The 21,847-nt window shown below is 32.8% G+C and overlaps 3 protein-coding genes across 6 annotated transcripts in view; 1 reads left to right on the plus strand and 2 right to left on the minus strand.

Moving 5' to 3' along the window:
* The window catches only part of LOC143070619 (uncharacterized), a 157,606-nt gene that overhangs the window by 95,553 nt on the left and 40,206 nt on the right, over window positions 1-21,847 (plus strand). For all 3 annotated transcript variants that reach the window (XR_012976605.1, XR_012976607.1, XM_076244851.1), the window contains exons 3-4: window positions 19,735-19,786; window positions 21,573-21,701. Coding sequence is in view for 1 of the 3 variants with exons in the window: in XM_076244851.1 (XP_076100966.1) it covers window positions 19,735-19,786; window positions 21,573-21,701 (181 nt within the window). In the remaining 2 variants the exon portion in view is untranslated. The remainder of the gene's footprint in view (window positions 1-19,734; window positions 19,787-21,572; window positions 21,702-21,847) is intronic.
* Window positions 7,626-18,698, minus strand: LOC143070591 (uncharacterized). 2 transcript variants are annotated; one of them, XR_012976593.1, is made up of 5 exons: window positions 18,346-18,698; window positions 16,853-16,961; window positions 16,052-16,280; window positions 15,002-15,436; window positions 7,626-8,669 (listed from the first exon to the last, which is right to left on the minus strand). XR_012976593.1 is itself a non-coding variant. In XM_076244834.1 (4 exons), the coding sequence occupies exons 1-4, from the start codon at window positions 18,600-18,602 to the stop codon at window positions 15,276-15,278; spliced, it is 756 nt and encodes a 251-aa protein (XP_076100949.1). In that variant the 5' UTR covers window positions 18,603-18,698; the 3' UTR covers window positions 14,333-15,275. The 2 variants fall into 2 exon arrangements, 1 of the variants encoding a protein (XP_076100949.1); XM_076244834.1 differs by lacking the exon at window positions 7,626-8,669 and having other exon boundaries at window positions 14,333-15,436.
* On the minus strand, window positions 9,984-13,390 carry LOC143058461 (uncharacterized). The gene is made up of 7 exons (XM_076231980.1): window positions 13,378-13,390; window positions 12,518-12,658; window positions 12,037-12,114; window positions 11,586-11,795; window positions 11,254-11,319; window positions 10,267-10,840; window positions 9,984-9,987 (listed from the first exon to the last, which is right to left on the minus strand). The coding sequence occupies exons 1-7, from the start codon at window positions 13,388-13,390 to the stop codon at window positions 9,984-9,986; spliced, it is 1,086 nt and encodes a 361-aa protein (XP_076088095.1).

The raw sequence follows: 21,847 nt of genomic DNA on the forward strand, positions 1-21,847 counted from the left end.
TAAATGTTCAACGATTAACAAATTTTCTATATGCTTGTATGCAGACTTCGGCAAAACCACGAAATTAAATATCCACGAAAATGCAAATTTTCTTTAATCCACGAAAATTGGTACCCACGAAAATAAATGAATCCACAGTATGTTATAATTTTAAGGCTTCCTTTTTACTTACACTGAAGTTATTATCTGGAAACCATCCGTCTTGGAAAGACGACGACAGGATACCTACATGTATTTCAACTGCAAAAATTTCTGTGGTTGTTTAAAAATTTCAAACATGTATAATGAAATATTGTTTTAGAAATTGATAAGCCTAGATATGCCTTATAATTTCCCCCCGCATAGTTGAAGGACCATTTACACTCAGAACCGAGTCTTCAGTAGGCAGCTAGTACAGATGTATTAAAACAACCTAGCATCATATTGCTAGTAGTGGTAGTAGCATTCTCGGGTAAATTTGTTCTTTTTTTATAATATGTTTGGTTCAAATCAAAATAGAATGCTTTTATCTCCCTAATATTTACATTGTAAATAGAGGTGATACTACTTTGACAAATCCTTGTACATGAGAGTTTTCTGTCAAATCTTTGTTTCACAAAGAATGATTTGCATAACAATGAACTGAGCTCAAAGCAAAGTATTCAATAATACACTTAGACAAAGAGCTAAATTCAGTGATATACTTTGTACTACAGGTACTTCATTAACATCCATCAACCAAAACCACATCTCAAAAACATTCCATACTACATGGTTGGATTCAGAAGTCCTGAAAAAGACATGATATTTTTTTATTATATTTTAAGTATATATACACAGGTTAAAACTTTCTTGTGGTACAATCATTCCGTATCTAGCAACTATCAATTTGCTTCATGCACATATTGATATGTGTTGAGTTTACCTCTGTTGGAAAAAAAGAACACACAAACCTCCAACTAATTTTAGTCAACGGACAAAACATTAAAAACTATAAAATATTATCTAAGACTTGTCAGTGTCTATTTACCATTGCCACTGAATCAGTGATAAATGTACACATGATTATGTACATGCAAGACTAAAATTATAAAGTACATATATATAACTAAAACAGACATTCAGTCTTTACGATATCTTCATTCCCAAAGTCATTTTCAAATCTGACTTCATGGTAAAATAAGATTCCATATCTACAACCAATGAAAAGGAAATATCCCTCTTATAGACTAGCATTTAAATCACAGTTTTCGAAAATGATAGCTAAGTCACCGTGGAACCTAGAACTAAAAGAAATCGAAACAATATATCTTAAATATTTCAAATGCATGTACATGAAATAATATTAATCTCTAAAATTCACCATATTGTTCCTTTTTTTTTATCTTCTGTTCGATACTGTATATCCAGAAATATTCTAAAGTTGGGGTCCACTGACTGACCTAAGAGGGGGCTCGCTCCAGTCACGATTCAGTGATTCCCTATATAAGCAACCAAATTTTTTTCTCAAAAAGTAGGGGCCTGACCCCCCCCCCCCCCTAAGCATGCAAAGCCCATACCGCAGTCAGCTATAAAAAGGCCCTGATAAGACAATGTAAAACAATTCAAACGAGAAAACTAACATGTCTGTTTAAGGGCATCCGATACAGTTTCTCGATTAAATGTCATTTTTATAAATTTGTAATATGTTGTAGGCCTTGGCGAGTTATAAAATAAAACACAAAATAAAACATAGGTCACCGTGCTTATTTTCGAGAAAATTGAGGCTGAAAATTGGGGATTTGTGCAATTTTGTAAAAAAAATAAGCAATGTTAAACATTTTTTGGAGCAGATATTTTTCGTCGTAAATTATTAATATCGGGTTCAGTCTGAAGCTGTGATAAGTGACAAAAAGGAAAAAAATAAATCACTGCATGAATAACTATACAATTATTCAAGCCTTGCTTGTCATTGCGGACCAGATGCTCAAAGTGGTAGTTTTCAAAACCTAAAAAATTGGAAATAAACTGTTTCTGAAAATGTCGGTATTTTCTTTTTATTATTTTGTCCATTTTATTTTTTGTGCCATGATTTTGAATTTTGTGGTCCGAGTTGTCCATGGGGCGAGAGTTCCCCTATTTATAATGATTGGATTATTTCTTACGACGGCAATAAAATGGCTAAGGGTGGGTGCTCAAAATAGGATCGGTCAGGTACCCGTAAACAAACATATATTTTTTTGGCCTTACCCAGAGCACCATTGAAATATATACAAATCACGGATCGGATACGCATCAACTATGTAAGACCTAATTTCAACACCCCTAAACAGTGAATATTTTTTTTTATCGCAAACAGTTGAATTTTATTACATAATCTGAAAGATGAAACCTTGAACTTCACAGGAAAAATACTCCCATTGCTGGGAAAAATCATTTAAAAGAGTATCCGTTCAATATGTAAAGCCATTATTATTTTGTTCGTTGAAATGTTTTGTGATCATCATGACATGTGTCCCTTCGCGGCCTTCAGTTTAGATTATTAACTAGGGAAGATACTAAATGCGTACAAACCTGATGTCAAATGAAGATATACGGAATTTAAATAACGTTGATCCTTTAAATGTACGAAACACAAACACATATGACAATTGTTCACATAATAGTCATCAAAGGTACCAGGATTATAATTTAATACGCCAGACGCGCGTTTCGTCTACATAAGACTCATCAGTGACGCTCAGATCAAAACAGTTAAAAAGCCAAACAAATTGAAGAGCATTGAGGACCAAAAAATTCCAAAAAGTTGTGCCAAATACGGCTAAGGTAATCTACTCCTGGGCGTAAGAAAATCCTTAGTTTTTCGAAAAATTCAAAGTTTTGTAAATAGAAAATTTATAAAAATGACCATATAATTGATATTCATGTCAACACCGAAGTGCTGACTACTGGGCTGGTGATACCCTCGGGGACGAAACGTCCACCAGCAGTGGCATCGACCCAGTGGTGTAAATAGTTATCAAAGGTACAAGGATTATAAAATAGATAGTAAAGTTTTCCAAATGAACGTCCATTAAAATTAAGTCTCTGATGAATATTTCCCGCGCAAATGTCATGGCATAGACCAAAACGAATTTTAGGTGTGTGTTGTCATTAAAACATTCGGGTCAATGAACACAGTTAGATTAAATATATAAATATGTTAACTATAATTGTATTGGTTTTTCAGAAAAGTGACTTCACCAGATTTTTTTTTGTGGCAAAGAACGGTAAATAGCCTATATCATCTTAATATGACATATGAAAACCCCTTAAGCATAATGGTGTGTGTATGGAATAGTCCATGGAATTGTCCAAACCGATACAGGTTAAATACATAGAATAATATTGCTGTGTCTATTATGGACACAGCAATAAAATCAGATTTAAGATCCTTATGAGCCCGTAGTAAAGTAAAAAAACCCTGTAAAAAGCCTTATTTAATAAACTCTGCTCGATTAACCTTGAAGTGAAGACTAATAAAAATTTGCGTGCATAGTGAACCCCCTAAATAAAATAATACTGTGTTCTAGACCACTTCCCCTTTCGGTGATCTACAGAAATGATTTATTACTATATAGTATGTTAATAAACAATAGGTCAACTTTATTTGTTGTATGGAAGAATTGTTAGCTGTACATGTCTGTCTGGCATAGCTCATCTGATCTTGACCTCATTTTCATGGTTCATTAGCCACTGTTTTGTGTTCTTGATTTATGTTAACTTTGTGTGAAAACTGTAAGAAAGTTTTATATTTAAGACTATCAACATAATACTAAATTAATGATTAGTAAAGAAGGCAAGATATTTAAGTGTGTGCACTCTTGGTTTTTTTTAATCATTTTTTAATCAAGTATCGTGTTAAATTACTACTGAATACCAATGGAGAGTATTCCATATGGCAAGATCAAAGGTACTTCATTCATATGGTTTGCACCATGGGATTATGGTTCTTTGGAATGAATTACTTACCTTAGTTTAAGATTGAAAACATACATTATATCACATTTGTGGAAAATCCAGTCCTTTTCAGTCATGAATCTAAAACTAACGTGTCTTTCAAAACTTCCTTAGGCGGATAGTTACAAAAATGTGGTTATATTCTAGGAGAAAATGCATAAAATTTGACTTTTACGGATTGGAAAGGTTAAGATCATCATGTTTTAAAAGCATTTGGCCGAAAACTAAAGTCTCAGTCACACCTTAATGAATAATTCGAACTGGTGAATAATGCCTCGGTCACAGCTGACCGGATAGCACGAACGGACGCCTAACGGATGAAAATAAAAGTTAATCGTTGGGAGTTCGTTGATGTGCTGACCGAATAAAACGGACGCCTAACGAATGCATAACGGGCACACACATGATTAGCAACGTACGAGAAACAGAAACGTACCGGACAGAACGGGTGTCGGACGTACATCCAACGGAAGCATACCGTATAAAACGGATGGACAAGATATACAGAAAATATAAAGGCGACAATAATACTACATATGTAAATTGCATAAATATTCAAATGTTTCTGTGTAACTGGATTTGGTTTGTTCTTCAAAATGCCACAACATAGTAGTGTCTGGCCTGAATAAGAGCTGATTGAAAGTGAAAACATGCACTTACTTTAAGATCGATTATAAAAAATAAGAATGAATGACACTCAAGAAATCTGACCAACCAATAACTGTTATTTCTGACGCGAAATTTTCAATTGTCATTTATCCGTTTCAGATCCGTTCATCATCCGTTTTATCCGTTATACGTCCGGTAGAAGTCCATTTCACATTCGTTCGACATCCCTTTAATTCGTTAAACGTCTGTTGGACGTCCGTTAGCGAATTTGTCTACCAGACCTCTAACGGGTTTTAAACGGACAAGTAACGGATACGAAACGGAAACGAAACGAAACGGACGAGTAACGTACAAAACGGACGTCTCCGTCATACATCCGTTGGAGGTCTGGCACATAAATTCATTAATGGACTTCCACCAGACGTTTAACGGATAAATCGGATGTTGAATGAATGTGAAACGGACTTCTACCGGGCGTATAACAGATAAAACGGAAGATGAACGGATCTGAAACAAATAAATGCTCATTGAAAATATCGTGTCAGAAATGCCAATTCTTGGTAAGTCAGATTTCTAAGGGTTCATGAATTCTTATTATTCATAATCGATCTTAGAGTAAGAGCACGTCTTCACAATCAAGCAGCTCTTATTCAGGCCAGGTAATGCCCTTTGGCGGCATTGTGAAGAACAAACAAAAACCAGTTACACAGAAACTTTTTGAATATTTAAGCAATTAGACGTTTTGCCGTATATCTTGTTCATCCGTTTTATTTGGTACGCTTCCGTTAGGTGTCCGTTTTATGGGTTACTCGTCCATTGCATGTACGCTCGACATCCGTTCTGTGCGGTACGTTTCCGTTTCTTGTACGTTTCATATCCGTTGCATATCTGTTATGCATTTGTTACTCACAGTTTTTTCAACGAACAAAATTTATTTTCATCCGTTAGTCGTCCGTTCGAGCTATTCGGTTAGGTGTGACTGAGGCTTTAAGAAAGCAGGTAAGTTAAAAAGTTATTTAACTTTAGAGTTCGACCTACAAGGCGTAGGTGTTTCCTTACATGCGGACAAATCATGAGCAACATCTTCTTGAATCTTAATTTGTATTTTGAATCTTGCTTTTTAACGATTGTCGTCATTTTATATTAAATCTATATTACGGTAAACACCTGGTTACGCTTCCGATTTTCAAACTAAAAATGCCAAATGATTTCAAAGTATACAATGTTCATTTGAACACGAACAGAAGCCTAAAAACATTAACAATATATTCACCTATATGCGGACAAATTGTGGATTTGATATTGGAATTGGTATATTGGAACTTTTATTTAAGGGCCATGTATAATCCTTTTGTGATGGGTATCGTCATGATAAATCAAAATGGACTGTATGCAAATTAGCAAGGTCCCCTAAATTTTGCCATATGCATAAAAATTAACTACAAATAACATTGTTTTAAATATCTGAATACATTAATAGTTGTTATGTTTGCTACTCCACCAATAGGGTATATCGGGGCTTAGTACTCTCGTACCATACATTAGCATTTATGATTATTGGCAGTTGCTATTTGTCCGGCTAACCGGACAAATAGTACTGAGGCTATTTGTCCGGCTAGCCGGATGAATAGTGCTGGGGCTATTTGTCCGGTTAGCCGGATGAATAGTGCTGGGGCTATTTGTCCGGTTAGCCGGATGAATAGTGCTGGGGCTATTTTTCCGGTTAGCCAGAATAATAGTGCTAGGGCTATTTGTTGGGCTATAGTCACAATAATATTGCTTAGAATATTTGTCAGGCTAGCCTGATGAATAGTGCTGGTAATATTTGTATCACTAGCTGCATTAAAATTGTTCCACCAGCTGTTTTTTTTTAATTTGTATATTATGTTTGGTCAAGATTTGTGTAGCGACACTATATAAATCCTTGATTTGGTTAATAGGTGTGTAATTTATCCTCATTTCTATATCTTTTGGTGCTAACCACAAGTAACTGATCGTCAGGCAAAATATAGGACAATGAATGATAGAGTTGAACCATGACCCTAAGGTAGAAAATGTATGTTAAATAATAAATAGAGATTTAATTATTTTAAGAATTATCACTATGATAAAGGGGATGACCCATCAACCATGAACATCAATGGTTTCATAGAAAAAGTCTTGCAGTAATTGTTTTCTGTTTGGTATAAAAAAAAAACCAATTAGCATCCATTTTATTACATCCCGTGATATGTTTATTTGGTAACAACCAATGGCAGTCAGTAGGGTATAAAAACATCCTGTGTTTGTCCTATTCAAACCAAGTCAAATAAGTTTTGTTTAAAAAATACTTTTCACTTTGAAGGTCTTGTAGAAAAAATTGTTTGTGCTGTATTTAAACGCCTCTATCGAGGAATTTGTTTTGCATGTACACATAAAAAATGCTACTTTTTCAACACAATCAAAGGTTTGAACGTTGTTTTCAATTGAGACTTGTATATATAAATATGATTTTGGGATTGACCTATATAAAACAACTATTTGAGTTTATATATCAAGGGTCAATTCAACTGTCATCTTTGATAGAAAGTCTTCCCATGTTCCAGCCATTTCAATATTTTAGACACAAAAATGTCCCAGAAATAAATTATTTGACCTTAATGTCATAGTTCAGGGTTCAGAAGTCATGGTGTTGTGCCAGATATTGTGTTCTGTTGACATACACCTTAATGCCAAATATTATAAATTTAGGTCAAATGATAATAAAAGGTTTTGTCCTGGACAAGACTGTTTGAAAGAAAAAGAATACAAACCAGAATCAAAAAAAGAAATAATATTAATATAAATTATATTTCCCCTTATTGAAACAAGGACATTATTAATTAAAACAAGTATAGATGGACAGTCACCACATTTGAATCATGAAATTAAAAGACTTTTAAAACAATATCTTTTCATATATATTTATTATACAATTTCAAAGAATGAAATTGAACTTCATATTACAGGAATGCATGTACATTATAATAAATTAGATCTCATAAAACTACAAACTATCTGTATTTAAAACAATACTAAATTATCACTGTAACATCAGTTGATATTGGATCCCTTTAAATAAATACAAAAGAACTTTGTTCTGATGTCTACTGTCTCTAATTTATCTGTTGAAGTGATGGAAGTTCATGTATAAATCGTTGATTAGCACTGAATTTAATCTCATTTAAATAAAATATAATTCTCTTTTATTTCATAATAATCTCTTTTAATTTCATAATAATTCAGAGAAAAATGCAAACTGGTGAGAGCTTACAATGCAATATTCAATAAATTATTATTTCCAAGTGGCACAACTCTTATTAAATATTTTTTTCACTAATTTTAAAATATCAGATACATAGCTTACAGCATGTTCATAAATGGGGTCAAGGTCAGATGAACCCTGTTTAAAAGACATGTAGACCTAACAAGGATCCCATACACCAAATATTTTTATCCTTTTACTCATAACCAGTATTTCACATGATAAAAAACTATATCTTTTTCAACCAGTCACTGAACCATGAAAATGAGGGCACAGTCAATAAACATATAACAAACAAAATCATAAATGTATCTACATACAAGGTGTTCTACCTTCTGAACTACCAAAAAAATACCAGTTTATCTCATTGCAAAACATTTGAGATCACTATACATAATAACAAATAAATGCTAAACAAAACTACAAATACATATTAACACATAAGTTCAGTTTTACCTGCATGATTTGCAATACCAATGCTTAACTTTTGGCTTGCACTTTAATTTAATACAACTTATATGCCACCACAACAAACAAAAGTCACATTCAACAGCATCATCATTTTCTGTAGTAATAAAAACATTACAGTATGTACAAAGAATATATCCACCCTTTTGTTGTTTTTCTTTTACAATAGATAATATAAACAACCATGCAGATGAAGTGAATTTTTTTTGAACAATTGTCAAATCAACATAATCATCTAAACATCGGTAAGGTAATGAGTCCTCCGATAATCCAACCAAATCTTCTTCATCCAGTAATGTCCCTCCTGATGCCTTCATTACACTATCTACACTAACTAACCAACTAAGTATTTCTGACGAAAAAAAATAAGTAAGTTATACATAATGCACAATATATATTCAAAAGGCAACATAAGGCTTAATGAGAGTAAATAATCATTGCAACAACTATTTCAAGAAATAGTGTAATATCATTTCAAAGAAAATCAAAGCACTAAACCAAAAAGCTTTTATCCACTTTGTTTGAACAATTAAGGAATGACTGTAATATATTTTCTGTCTATGAAGAAATAACAAAACAAATTGGTGCACACTGAATAACGCACGTAGTTGGTTAATTAACAGTGTGCACCACATTTTTTATGCTACTGGAATAGACAGAAAAAATATTTAATTACAGTCATTTCTTATAATCTAATTCTAAATTTTTAAACTGTAGAAAACCATAAAAAAGGTTGATGACCTCAGGTTACATGACTTAATTATGTATATGGGCTGATAACAAAATAACGTCAGCCAATCAGAAGACATGTTACATCCAAAATTAAATTATTGATGGATAGTTGTCTCATTGACTTTTACGTCTGTTTTAACTATTTATGAACAAAGTATCTTGATTTAACAAAAATGGATATTTGAATACAATTGGCAAATTTCTAACATAATTTAGTATTGATAGGCGAAGAAAACAAACCTCTTTCTTTTTCATCAACTGTTCTTTTAAAGAAAGGAATAAGTTTGTTCTTTCCTCTTTTTTTAGGTAAACCAATAACAGTCTGTTGGCTTTCTTTTGGCCTCCCCTTTCTTTTTTGTTTTGTTGGCATCTTTAAATCACTAAGGACTTCATCTAAAAGTTAAAAAAATATGTTTGAAACCAACTATATGAGTACATAAATAAAAAACTTAGTTTAAACATATTTGTTTATATTGGATTGGGAAACAAGTTTTGCAACTTATATGAATCCCTTTCCACTTTGCGGGTTCGAGGGATGTGTTGTAGCGGCATTTGCCTGCACTTTTTCGAAATCTATAAGGATGTCTTTAACCTGCAAGAGATATGGCTCTCTTAACATGCATCAGCCATTTATCGTCCCCTTCCTACGGACTTTCATTGTTTCCTCAAGACCATACTCGAAAATGGTGTCAAGGGAGATCAGAATAGATATAGAAAGAAGTGAGGTGAGTGCCAATGAGACAACTCTCCATCCAGAAAACAACTTATAAAAGTAAACCATTATAGGTCAATGTAGTCTGTTTAAATGAACCCAAACAGTTAATACTTACATTTTTTATTGTCATTGTAAAGAGCATGCAAGGATCATAAGTCATAAACAGCACAATAGACAAAAATCAATATAATCTCCATTTCATTGACCATATTAAAATTTTTACCTGAAAGAATGGTTTTCATGTTATGGAATAAAATTGATGAACAACATTTAACTTTAAAATGGATCAGGTAAACTTTTTTCAGAAATGTTTTTTTTAGCCTGCCCCCCCCCCCCCCCAGCAGAACAAAATGAGTTATATATTCATGATAAAGTGCTCAAATAATACTGTGGATTCATTTAATATTCATTGGATACCAATTTTTCATGGGTTTCATGGGAAAAGGTGAACCACGAATTCAAATGTTCAACAAATAAAATATTTTCAATAGGCATTGTATACAGACATTGACAAAACCACAAAATCAAATATCCACGAATATGCAAGTTTTCAGCATTCCACGAAAATTGATACCCACGAAAATAAATGAATCCACAGTACTCCGTTAATCTAAGAATTGTGTTCTGCTCTATTCGAATGTTATACATACTGTTCTGATGAAGATCATTTTCAGTTTTTCTTTTGATAATAAACTCAATGAGGCTGTGGATGAGACTGGCATTATCTATATGAGACAATGATCGAACTTCTTGAAAAGTACATAAATACTGTGTAATACTGTCTCTTTGATCATCGCTCAAACTTCTAGTCCCATCATGGTATTTGAACACCGTATTTATAGGATTTCCTACTCGAGGCAGAACTTTTTTGGGGTCATACATTTTAATGAAATCAATAATTTCTCCTCTCAAGCTTTGCATGGTTTCCATTACATTAGGAAAGAAAGTAATAGTGTCATCCTTATCATTACAAATGTTGTTTTCAAGATCTGGTACGTCCCTCTTCCTTTTCCTTTTATTTCCTTCACTTTCTATACCTTTGGTTGGAGAACAGTTTTTTCTTGAAGTTTTTTTGCCTATGAAAAATAAAATACTCAAAAATCAATTACCTATAGAACTAAAGATGGATAACTCTTGGTAGTGAAGTATATTAAGAAATTTGATAGAATAAATTGATTGAATTCCTTGATTTTTGAAAGCAATAGTGCCAAAAATATCTACAGGAGTTATGTTCTACAGATTTGTCTATATTTATAAAAAAAAGTTATGCATTTAGAACACTTCATTAAATGAAAAATATGTTAAATGACCATCACTACATTATTCTTAATAGTTTTAAGTCAGACAGTCTATTATTGTTTGATAAATTCTTTTGCACTTTATGGTTCGACTATTTTACAAAGGTGAAATTTCTTTCACATGAATTCATAATTTGGTCTTATTAACTGTTGCTTCTGGAACTGATAAGATATCAACATGTTATAAATACCTTTTCCTTTATTTTGTGAAACATTGGATGGAAACTCTTTCCTTTTTATTTGCTTCAAATATTGATCTACAAATAATAAGTATGAAATGTTCAAGTATATAAGCCATTAGAACAAATGAAGTATAATTGATGACTATTTATGGGTAGTTCCAATCAAAGATCTTGATCATTGCAATTATAACCAAATTATTTTTTTAATATCATCGATATACTAAAAGTTCATTCACAGTTCTTAAATGACTTCTGATTTTTTTGTATACATAACAATATGTACCAAAATTACCGACAATAGAACATGCATAAAATATCAAAAAGTGATAGTAGTTTTATACCTTCAAGTATTCTTAATATACTTTCTACTGTCAACCAGCCCTCCTCTGTGAAATATTGTTTGGCTGCTGCCTGATTATTGAGATTTAATAATATTTCAGCTGATGGTAGCAATTCATCCAAACAATTCTTCACTTCATCTCCATCAATTCTGCATGTACCCTTTTCAGCACAAAGAGCAGCTGATTGGTCAGCTATTGTGTGAAGAAATTCTGAAAAATATTTCAATTACTTTAATCATGTATTTAACCAAAGAGATGTTTAATACAAAATAGTATTCCTTTTTTTTGATAGAGCATCATGCATTGTCCAGAACAGTTCATAGATAAAATTGAGATTAAATAGTATATATGTAAAACAAATAAAATTATTAAATATTTCACCCTCTTATATAATTTTTTTTCTGCCAAGATGGAGACAACAAGTACCAGTATGTTTAATTTTAAGCCTTACCTTGAACCGCTATACTAAGATCATCAGTATATACACTAGCTGTACTATTTGCTCTATGACTGGTTGTAGGAACTGAAACTGAATACCAAATATACTTTTAAATTATGAATAATAAATATAATCATTCTTAAGATCGTAAGATCACCCCCAGTTTTTGGTGGGGTTCGTGTTGCTTATTCTTTAGTTTTCCATGTTGTGTCATGTGTACTATTGTTTGTCTGTTTGCCTTTTTAATATTTAGCCATTACATTGTCAGTTTTTTTTTAGTTTGACTGTCCCTCTGGTATTTTTCATCCCTCTTTTATGAGAAAGTAAAAAACTATCACAAAACCAAACTTTGGTCTCTTGTAAATGTTGTCTCATTGCAATCATGCCACATCTTCTTTTTCTTATATTTAACCTATAAAATACCAATATTCAGTGGAGCTGAATTCATATAAAAATGTTTAAACTTTTGTGCTTGTAACTGAAAAGTTCTTACTGTCAATAAATTCAACACCAGTATTTTCAGGAAAAGTAGTATGTTCCTCAAGAACAATGTCAATACATGGAACACTAGCATTTTCAGGAACTATTGTCTGTCCTTCAAGAATAAAACCGTTATCTACTTCTACAGTGGACTCTGGAAATAAATAAAAGTTGAGATTAAGATATTATTCAGTAAGAATGTTTATTTGTAAATTCATTAGTGTGTTAAAGCATTGACTGACATTTATTTTGTATGAAGCACTGAAATGTGTGAAGGCTTTTACAACCCTATAAACAGTCCTTGTATTATAGATTAATTACTGTATTGTATTGATCTATATTTATTGAAGAATATATTATAGAAATGTTCATGCGACTTGTTTTGTTGATCAGTTGCTGTGCCACTAATGTTTATTAAAATATCTGGTTGTTCATTGTATAAAAGTGAACTTTCAGCTTCTATTTTTTTTGTTTTCTTAATTTGTCTGCTATTATCATAATAACCCTATTATTTAATTAAGAAATAATTCATGGGGGCTTGAATATATCGTGATTTTACCACGGGTTGGCCCTTTATGACAAATATTTTACCCTGAGCGATAGCGAGGGGTAAAATATCGGCATAAAGGGACAACACGTGGTAAAATCTAGATATATTCAAGCCCCCATGAATTATTTCGATTCTAATAGGACAAATACGGCAATTATTTTGGATCGAAGCGCTCTAGGTGATGGCATTATTTGCCGTTCCTATATATTAACGCACTATTAAATTGACGTAAAATAACGGAGCAAACTGAATAAATGATGATGCTTAAACTATTTATAATAACATATTTAGATAATTTTAGATTAATCTAATTATTATTGTACTTATATGTCTCATATGTATACAAAAACGGCTAATATAACTCATTTTAGCATCATTTGTTAACGTTTCCTTGTTGTGATGATTTTCCGTTTCACAAGCGTGTATTTTCCCGTAAATTGCTTATATTCTGACGTCATTGTTCTATGACGTCGAGTCGCTCATTCATTAAAAAACATATGACGTGGGGGTACAATGGGAACAGCCCATGAAATATATTCATATTTTACCACGGGTGTGTACTCAAAGCGTTTAAAGGACGTCATGTTAGAATTACCATTTGAGACTGCATGGACTTCATCAATATACACTGGTACTTGCTTATCAATATCCAAAGCAAACACAGGCTCTGCTTTTGCTGATGATTCTGGAATATAAAAAAATGTTATAAATTACAATTTTGATGAAGTAGAGCCAAATATAATGGTTACAACAGTCCCAGGGTTCTGGAGATCCCAAGGTATCCTTAGTTATTAATTCAATGCAAATACTTATAAACTATTTCCTTTAAAATGTATACGACTGGAACTTTTCTATCCTTACTTTCTTTCTTTCTATCTTTCTTCCACTCCATTTGAACTTTGGTGGATAGTTGTATCATAAATGATTCATTGGCAATTAAACCACATCTCCAAGGATCCATAAATTGATTCATGCATCTCCTTATTTTTATATTGTCACACTTAAAGTTCACTTACCGGTACATGATTCTTCAACTTCAACTGTGTGATTGTTTTTCCACAGCTCTTCTATTTCCGTCAACAGTTTTATTCTTGACACAAATTCTTTCATTCCAACAGCAGAACAAGCAGCTGCTAAGTTCTGAGCAACAAAGAATGCCTTCTTATATTTCTGATTCTCTGATAATACATGTAATGTGGTATTTCTTGTATATACAACCTGTGATACATTGCTTGAACTGTTACAAAATTTTTACTTGAAGAAACCATTGTACTGAAAAGTCTTGTATTTTCCCTGTAATATGAACGAGTCCATCTGCTTACACATAACTCAGTGTCATATAACTCAATACTTATTATCAACCTTGCAAAAAAAATATGCTTGCAAGGTAGTCCCATCGACTTTCTAAAATTACATGTACATGAATTTGTATTAAGTTCCATATCATCATCAGAGTGACTAGTACTGTTGGTTGTTTTAAAAATGGTCTCCATTTTTCTAGCCTTCTTTAACTCATCTATAACGAAATAACTAGCATAGCCTGTCAAGAGCTGTGAATACTTATATTCTGCAGATGTGGTATTCATTGCCTTTATGTGAACAGGTACTTTTTGAATCTCTACACTACCTTTATAGTCTCTTTCATTTCTTAGTGTGCCTATCAATGAAATAAAGTTTTCAAAAAATAAGTCAAGGCCGGAATACAGCTTAATAACTTGTTTTAACTTTTGGTTGAACGATTCAATTCTGTTGTAAGTAGTGTTCATAAGAGATCCTTCGAAATAAGTCAGCCCTAAAACCCATTCATTGCGTATATTATGCCAGTTAGTATCAATATAGTTAAATATCTGCCTGGGACATGTTGTCTCAATGAGTTTAAGGTTAGCATTATAATCTTCTTCTGAACTGCTGTGTACTAGTTTCTGGATTAGTTCTAAAGCAACATACCGTTGGGCAGATGAAATGCCCATTTTTTCTGTGGTTATTTCACGGTTAAATGTTCTTAATACATGGAATTTACAAATGAGCAGAGAAGCATCTGGAAATTCTTCTTTAAAAACATCTCTTTCTACTATATCTTTATCTGCCATTATTACTTTTATCCCCGAGGAGTCTGGATTATGCTTTTGAAAGCATTTTATAAGGTGCTGTAGAACTGGCTTTTCTTCAGAGTTAAGTAAGCAAATTGCTGCAACTTCACTCTGTCCTAAGCTGTCTTCTATCATAATGACATACAGTGGCATCCTGAGGTCATTAAGTTTGTATGTGGCATCAACAAAGACAATATCACAGTAAGCCGAAAATATTTTTTGCATTTCCTCATCTTGGTAGAAACTCCTTGTACTTGGTTATTGAAATCATGAAAAACTTCAACAACAGATCCTGCAAAGACAAAAAATAGATAAACTGAGGTGCAATGGTCAATTCTCCATCATTATCAAAAGCAATATACTGATACATGATTAATATAATACACCTTATGGTTATTTAGTCCAATCTGGGGAAAACAGTCATTTACACAGCTTCCTATTTGGGTAATGCCGCTGAAAACAGAGGTCATTAGTAGTGAGCTGAGGGAGGAAAAACTTTAGAAATGACCATTAAGACATGCAAGAAACTTTGACATAGAATGACCTATTTTTATGGAAATTGAAATCGAAGTTAAAATATTTTGTTTGAAGTATTAACGGTAGTTTAAACAGGTCTCATTAAAAAGTATCATGCATATTGTTTAAACAGGGTCCCAGATAGCTTCAACTGGATGAAAAAGTTGTGTAATTTTAGAACTTATCCGGAATGGAATAAATAGCGATTAGGTGTATTTATGGTTTCCTAGCAGATATAATTAAATGACAAGTTGTCTTTTATTTTCTACTGTTTCTTTTTTTTTATTTTCTCAAATACAAACTAGAAATGATACCATAAATAGTATAAAACAAAATGGGTTAGTGAAACAATGTCCCAATAAATGTCTGTATATTCAGAATTTTCAATTACCTGTCTTCTTTAATTTACTGACTAGACTTTCAATGTTATCTGACTTCTTGCTGGCATTGACTTTTGAAATTATGTTGCTGATGTCTTTCAGGATAACTTTTTTTCCAGTTTTATCCTGCAAGTGATCCCTCATCAGCTTGTTGTTCACCTGTAAGGAAACCAGTTTTTCTGCTTCCTTTAGCTCCTCTTCTGGTAGTCTCCTCTCACGAGGGAGCATTTCAAACAAACCCTAAAAATCAAGATTTCTACATTAATTGATAAATACATGTTGTCAAATTTTGTATTTAAGCTGGGTCAGTATCTTGAAACGTGACAGATTCCTGTATCAGGCTTAAGCTCACACTATATGAAGTAAGCAATTTTCATTTTTGTATAATTTCCGTTAAGACTTCATTTCCTGTTTTCATGGCACAATAATTTTACTCTCACGAGTCATGCTTAGATCCTAATGAGTCCCAGTACTACTGCTGTACATTATGATGAACTTTTTTAGGTTTATTTTGTACAAATGTACATGTACTGTTAAAGTAATTTTTTTAAGTAGTATTCATGGGATAATATTTTTTGTGGTATTTGTGATTGACTCCAACCACAAATTCATATTCCCTAAGAAAGGTAAAATTTTCAATTAGAACATAAATGCTCTGTAATATCCATGCATTTAAAAAAAAAAAAATAAGGAAATTTTGATAATGCACGAAAATGTACTCCACACATAAAAGTATCTTCACAGTATGTCAGTTGAAAAGGTCAAGCATTTTTTTAACAACATGTACATGTATCATATCTACCGTTAGTTACCTTTGATATCACATGATTATGATGGTCTTCAATGCTTTTCACAACCAAAAACTTTCCATCTTCTGACACACCCACTGAAAAATATGCTGGACAACCTTTCCTGAATGAGCTGGTAAAAGAAATGAATACATAATTTTGCCATGATTCTATTAGTATTAGTACGTAGCTAACAATGTAGTCACACAAAATTAAGGGCAACAGAAGGTGGCTGAATGAAATAATTTGTTTCCACTTAAATGCCGTTCTCATATTACATCATATGAGCATGATGAGAGTGAGTGTTTTAGATTCAGAAAAAAGATAGAAGCGACAGGGGAAACAAAAGAAAATTGGGACATAAAATATTATACTCCTTATGGTGGGTCTCATTGGGGTCTAAGCATGACCCGGGATTGCGGATTTTTTGTAAGCGTGACACGTGAAAGTCAAATTATTGTGTCGTGAAAACGGGAAATGAGGTCTTGCGGGACCCGGGAAATGACAAAAAAATGAGAATTGCTTACGTATATAGTGAAAGCAGGATACGGGAATCTGACAAAACAGTAAGCGGGATACAGGAATCTGACAAAAGAGTAAGCGGGATACGGGAATCTGACAAAACAGTAAGTGGGATCCGGGATCGGAACCCCCCAATGAGATCCCCATTATGGCATGTATGTTTAATCCAGGCTTACCTGGCCGCTTGCACTTTTGACGTCATGCAACAATCATTTTTCTACTGTGACGTCATATATTTTGTTTTATGACATCAAAATATTACGACAGACAAATAATGAAATATTTTTAAATAGTATGGAGAAGCAAAAATAAAAAAACAACATAAAAATGCATTTAAAGCCCCCCTTCAAGGTTTTTTTATAACTGCAAGAGCCATCTTGCAACTAAAAACCCCATGCCATGGACATTTTAAAAAGTTGACACTGGTATGTAACTTACTGATAGGTATGTATCACAGGCAGTGAGGCACATGTTTTCTATCCATGGCAAGATCGACTATCCCTTCAAGACCCTCGGCTAGTAATAGTATATGGAAAACAAGTGCCTGTGTTATGTTTGTATGCAGCAGTCATCTGGCGGCCGATATCGATGATTGAACAGACGATGACGGATGTCTTAGTTTTCATCTTCAACATTATAGTTATCCTCTTACGAGTTTAATGTTATGAGTATGTTGTGTTCCTGCATGGGAACTTGTTTGAAAGGAACAGTAACCGACCAACAGTGTTTATGATGTATGATTCCTTACAATCTCCGTATCAGCTTCCTTTATAAGGAACACCAGATTACATGTACAACAAATGATAATTTACTTATTTTCAGCACATAAAAATATCGCCAACCTACTAGTAAAAGGTAAAACCAGCTTTAAAGATTCAGGTCGGTCGTTGAGGGAGGTGGATGTGCCCCCCCTTTTTTTCTTATCAGAAATAAAATATTATTGGTGTTTGAAAATGAATCGTCACTTTTTCATGTTTTTAATTGTATAAACATACCTTTGTTTAGGTCTTTCTCCATTAGTTTTGCTGTTGTGTTCTTTTCCGCCATTTATACAGCTATATCGGATTTGATAAAACTGGAGGTCCTCGCTCAATTCCCTTTTAATTCTCCTTTTCCTTGCGGATTCAATTGTTCTTGAATCCCTTTTATAGAATTCGATATTGTTTTGTACTTCATACTGTCGAATTCGCGTGTTAAGAGCTGAAAAACTGGAAAATGTATCCCCGACATTAATACCGCCGTGTTCAGTCATTATCCCAGCATTTCGGTGATCGGGTTTCACGCTGACCCCTGCTGCTGCTGCAGATAATATTACGTCATACGCGCAAGTATATGATGAATTTGTGACATGCGCATTGCAATGGCCGGACAAATAGCCACTCCGATGATTATTTAAGCACTACTTAAAAACACATTTTTGTTAACAAAGTAATGAATATACCATTGAACTTGTCGCAATGCAAATGAACTAAAAATACTCAAATCCTGTGAGTATCCAAATCCTGTTATACATTGTAAGATTTAGCTTTTTAATTCTATTAGATGTAGAAACCAAAGGTAGTTGTGATTAAAACAACAAAAAAGGTATTAAATTAAATGTACTAGAAGTCACCACATGCACGCATGCGTGCCATTTCGTGTTTTTATTAATGGAGAGTTTACTACAACTCAAATGCAAACTGTACAACTAACCTTGTGAGATTATTTTAATGTTATATCTTGTTGTTTGTGTGTTTTTATGCATACGAGTCAACAAAAGAAACGATTTATGGTAATGTAGTTTCCATATATTATGAAATTAAATACACTGAACCAATATCGAACTTATATCAGCAGAGAAATATTTTTTCAAACCAACGTTTTAATAAAAAAAATTCGAATGCTGCGAGATGAAGTACCGGCTTTAGTCATCATTTCCCCCAAAAATAATATGACCGCTATGTGCAATAACACAGTATTTTATTACTTTCCAATTTGGTCACAAGCTTTTTAATCATATGCGTTTGCTTTGTAAAAAAGTGTTTGTATTGAAATATTTAACAGGGGCTTCTTTTTTTTATTATTTTCAACTTGGGTATCGTTACTTTTGATAACTTGGATGTTAACAACACAATTGTTTGATTGTATCCGTTGATCTCTGTTTTGTTTAACATACATCGCGTTGACAATATTAAGGGGGCTCGCGGGTATAAATCAAATTCAAAGACTCATTCGTGGTCATCGGTTGTTTCCCATCCTAAATCCGGGTCGTTTTATCTTTAACACATTCCCAATTTAAATTATAAATTTTATTATATATTTATTCACGTGTGTTTAAACGTTTTTGAGAAATATTTAGTATGCTACACACATGTGTTTTCAAAGTAAAACATTTAACATTGTAGGGAAGAATATCCTCATGAGAAGACTCAAGTACACACAAAAGAAATTGTACAGGTAGGATTTTGTGTCATTAAATTTATGACAAGTAGAAAAGTAGACCACTTTAAACATATTTTGACTTTAAAGCGAAATAATGGTAAAAATGTCTCACAAAAGTGTACAGTGATTAAAATCAGCAGATCTCATCATGTCCATTATGTCACAAAAGATGAAAAGTATTTTTGTTAATTTTTATTCCACAGACTATACTTATTAAATAGATAAAAAACCGAAGAAGAAGGGTAGTTTGATTTTCAGAAATGAAACATTGATGTGCTTTTGAATAGGTCTAATGTTTCATGTTTAATGAGTCTTCGTATTTGGTCAATGTTTGAATTGGAAAAAGATAGTTCGGAGCCGCACATAAGAATGGTTGTTGTCCATCAACTATTCAATACGTCTGTGATTTTTATTGGAGATGTATAATCAATAAACATGGATGGAGGTCAACCATTGTTCTGTAATAATCCTTATAAAAATGTTAGACTGGCAATCTATATATGTGTGTTCCCTCCGTGAATAAGTAGATTGCCTGATTTCAGTTTTCTAATGACCTAACTAGAATAATAGGATCATAAATTTGTAGTTAATAAGGGAGGTATTTAAAGTAAGGTATATTGATTTTAACAGCCCCCGCTATTTAGTTGATTTGTTTTCCGGAACGTTAAGTCTGGAGAAAATGTTACAGTTTCAGATATACATTTTGTAGCATGTGCTGTCCTCATTGATCATAGTTTGTTCTTAACTGCCCCAGGTTAAGGAGATGATTCAGCATTCAGAAACATGTGAAACCCTGTCACATTATCTATGCTCCAGTCTCAACACAGCAGCAAGGAATTCAGTGGTTGTCGTTTGTTTATGTCTGTCTGTTAATTGTGAGTTGTTTTGTTATTCGTAAGAGGTTTCTGAATTCAGTTTTATCATATTTTTCATGTCAAAGTCTTTTACAGCTGATATGTGGGATTTGTTTGTAAACTGTTGAAGTACGTACTCTAATTGCTTATATTCACTTCATTTGAATTTCTGTAGAAAGTTATATCGTTGTTATCACACCTCATCTCCTTATGTCTTGTACTTATTCATTCAGAAGGAGTATAACTGAAACAGAATGTCAACTGTCCTCAATTTTATTTCTATATAAATATAACAAAGATTGTAGAATGTACAGGCGTGAAGTATATGAAAATATACCTTAGGACTAACAATCCCCTTCTTGCAATGCCTCTCCGTAGGCAAAAGAAGACCATTGGGATCGTTAATTGGGAATTGCGACTTCATATGATTGCACTGACAAAAATAATGGTTACAGTATCTTATTTCTTCCTATATAGCTCGACTAATGTAATGAACATTATCAACTGTACTCCATGATAATTCTTTTATAGGCACATTCAATTTTTCATTTACACAAAAACCATTCATAACTTTTGCATAAAGCTATATTTATTACCCCTTAGATAATTAAACTCTGTTTTGAAACCACTGATACAAACCCTCATTCAAACCAATACAATTTTACAGCTATCATTTTGGATATTGCTAGTTACAGACATTTCAAATCAGTTCGCATTGGAGGAAAGAGAGAGAACAGCTCGTTTCTTACACTTGCCTTTGCCAACAAAGGTCTCGATCCTGTTAACTCTGGCAATAGCCTTCATCATAAATTAGTTCAACCGAAAATACATATTTATTTTGATTTCTTATATCTATACTAAGCCAATTGTAATTGAAATTGATATTCATGATATTTATTCGAGTATGTTTTAAAATTGTTACTATATGTTTTCCTTTTTTTTGGAAGCAAATCCAACGGGTTGGTTCAGATAGGAAAAACGAAGACATACTAGATTATGGAAAGAACAAGGCTATACTAAGCCAACATGATGTTCAAGATGGAGACGAATTAGTAGGAGCAAATACAGAGCATGAGGTACCACATTTGTGTTCCCTACTTAGTAACATACATATATTATTTCATACAGATCGTTTTAAACCAGTATGGTTAAATACATGCTTAGATACTTGCTTAGAGAGATGGTTTTGATTCATTAATATGGTCTTTGCATGTGAAAAAAA

Source organism: Mytilus galloprovincialis, chromosome 1 (assembly GCF_965363235.1).
Source record: "Mytilus galloprovincialis chromosome 1, xbMytGall1.hap1.1, whole genome shotgun sequence".
NCBI lineage: Eukaryota > Metazoa > Mollusca > Bivalvia > Mytilida > Mytilidae > Mytilus > Mytilus galloprovincialis.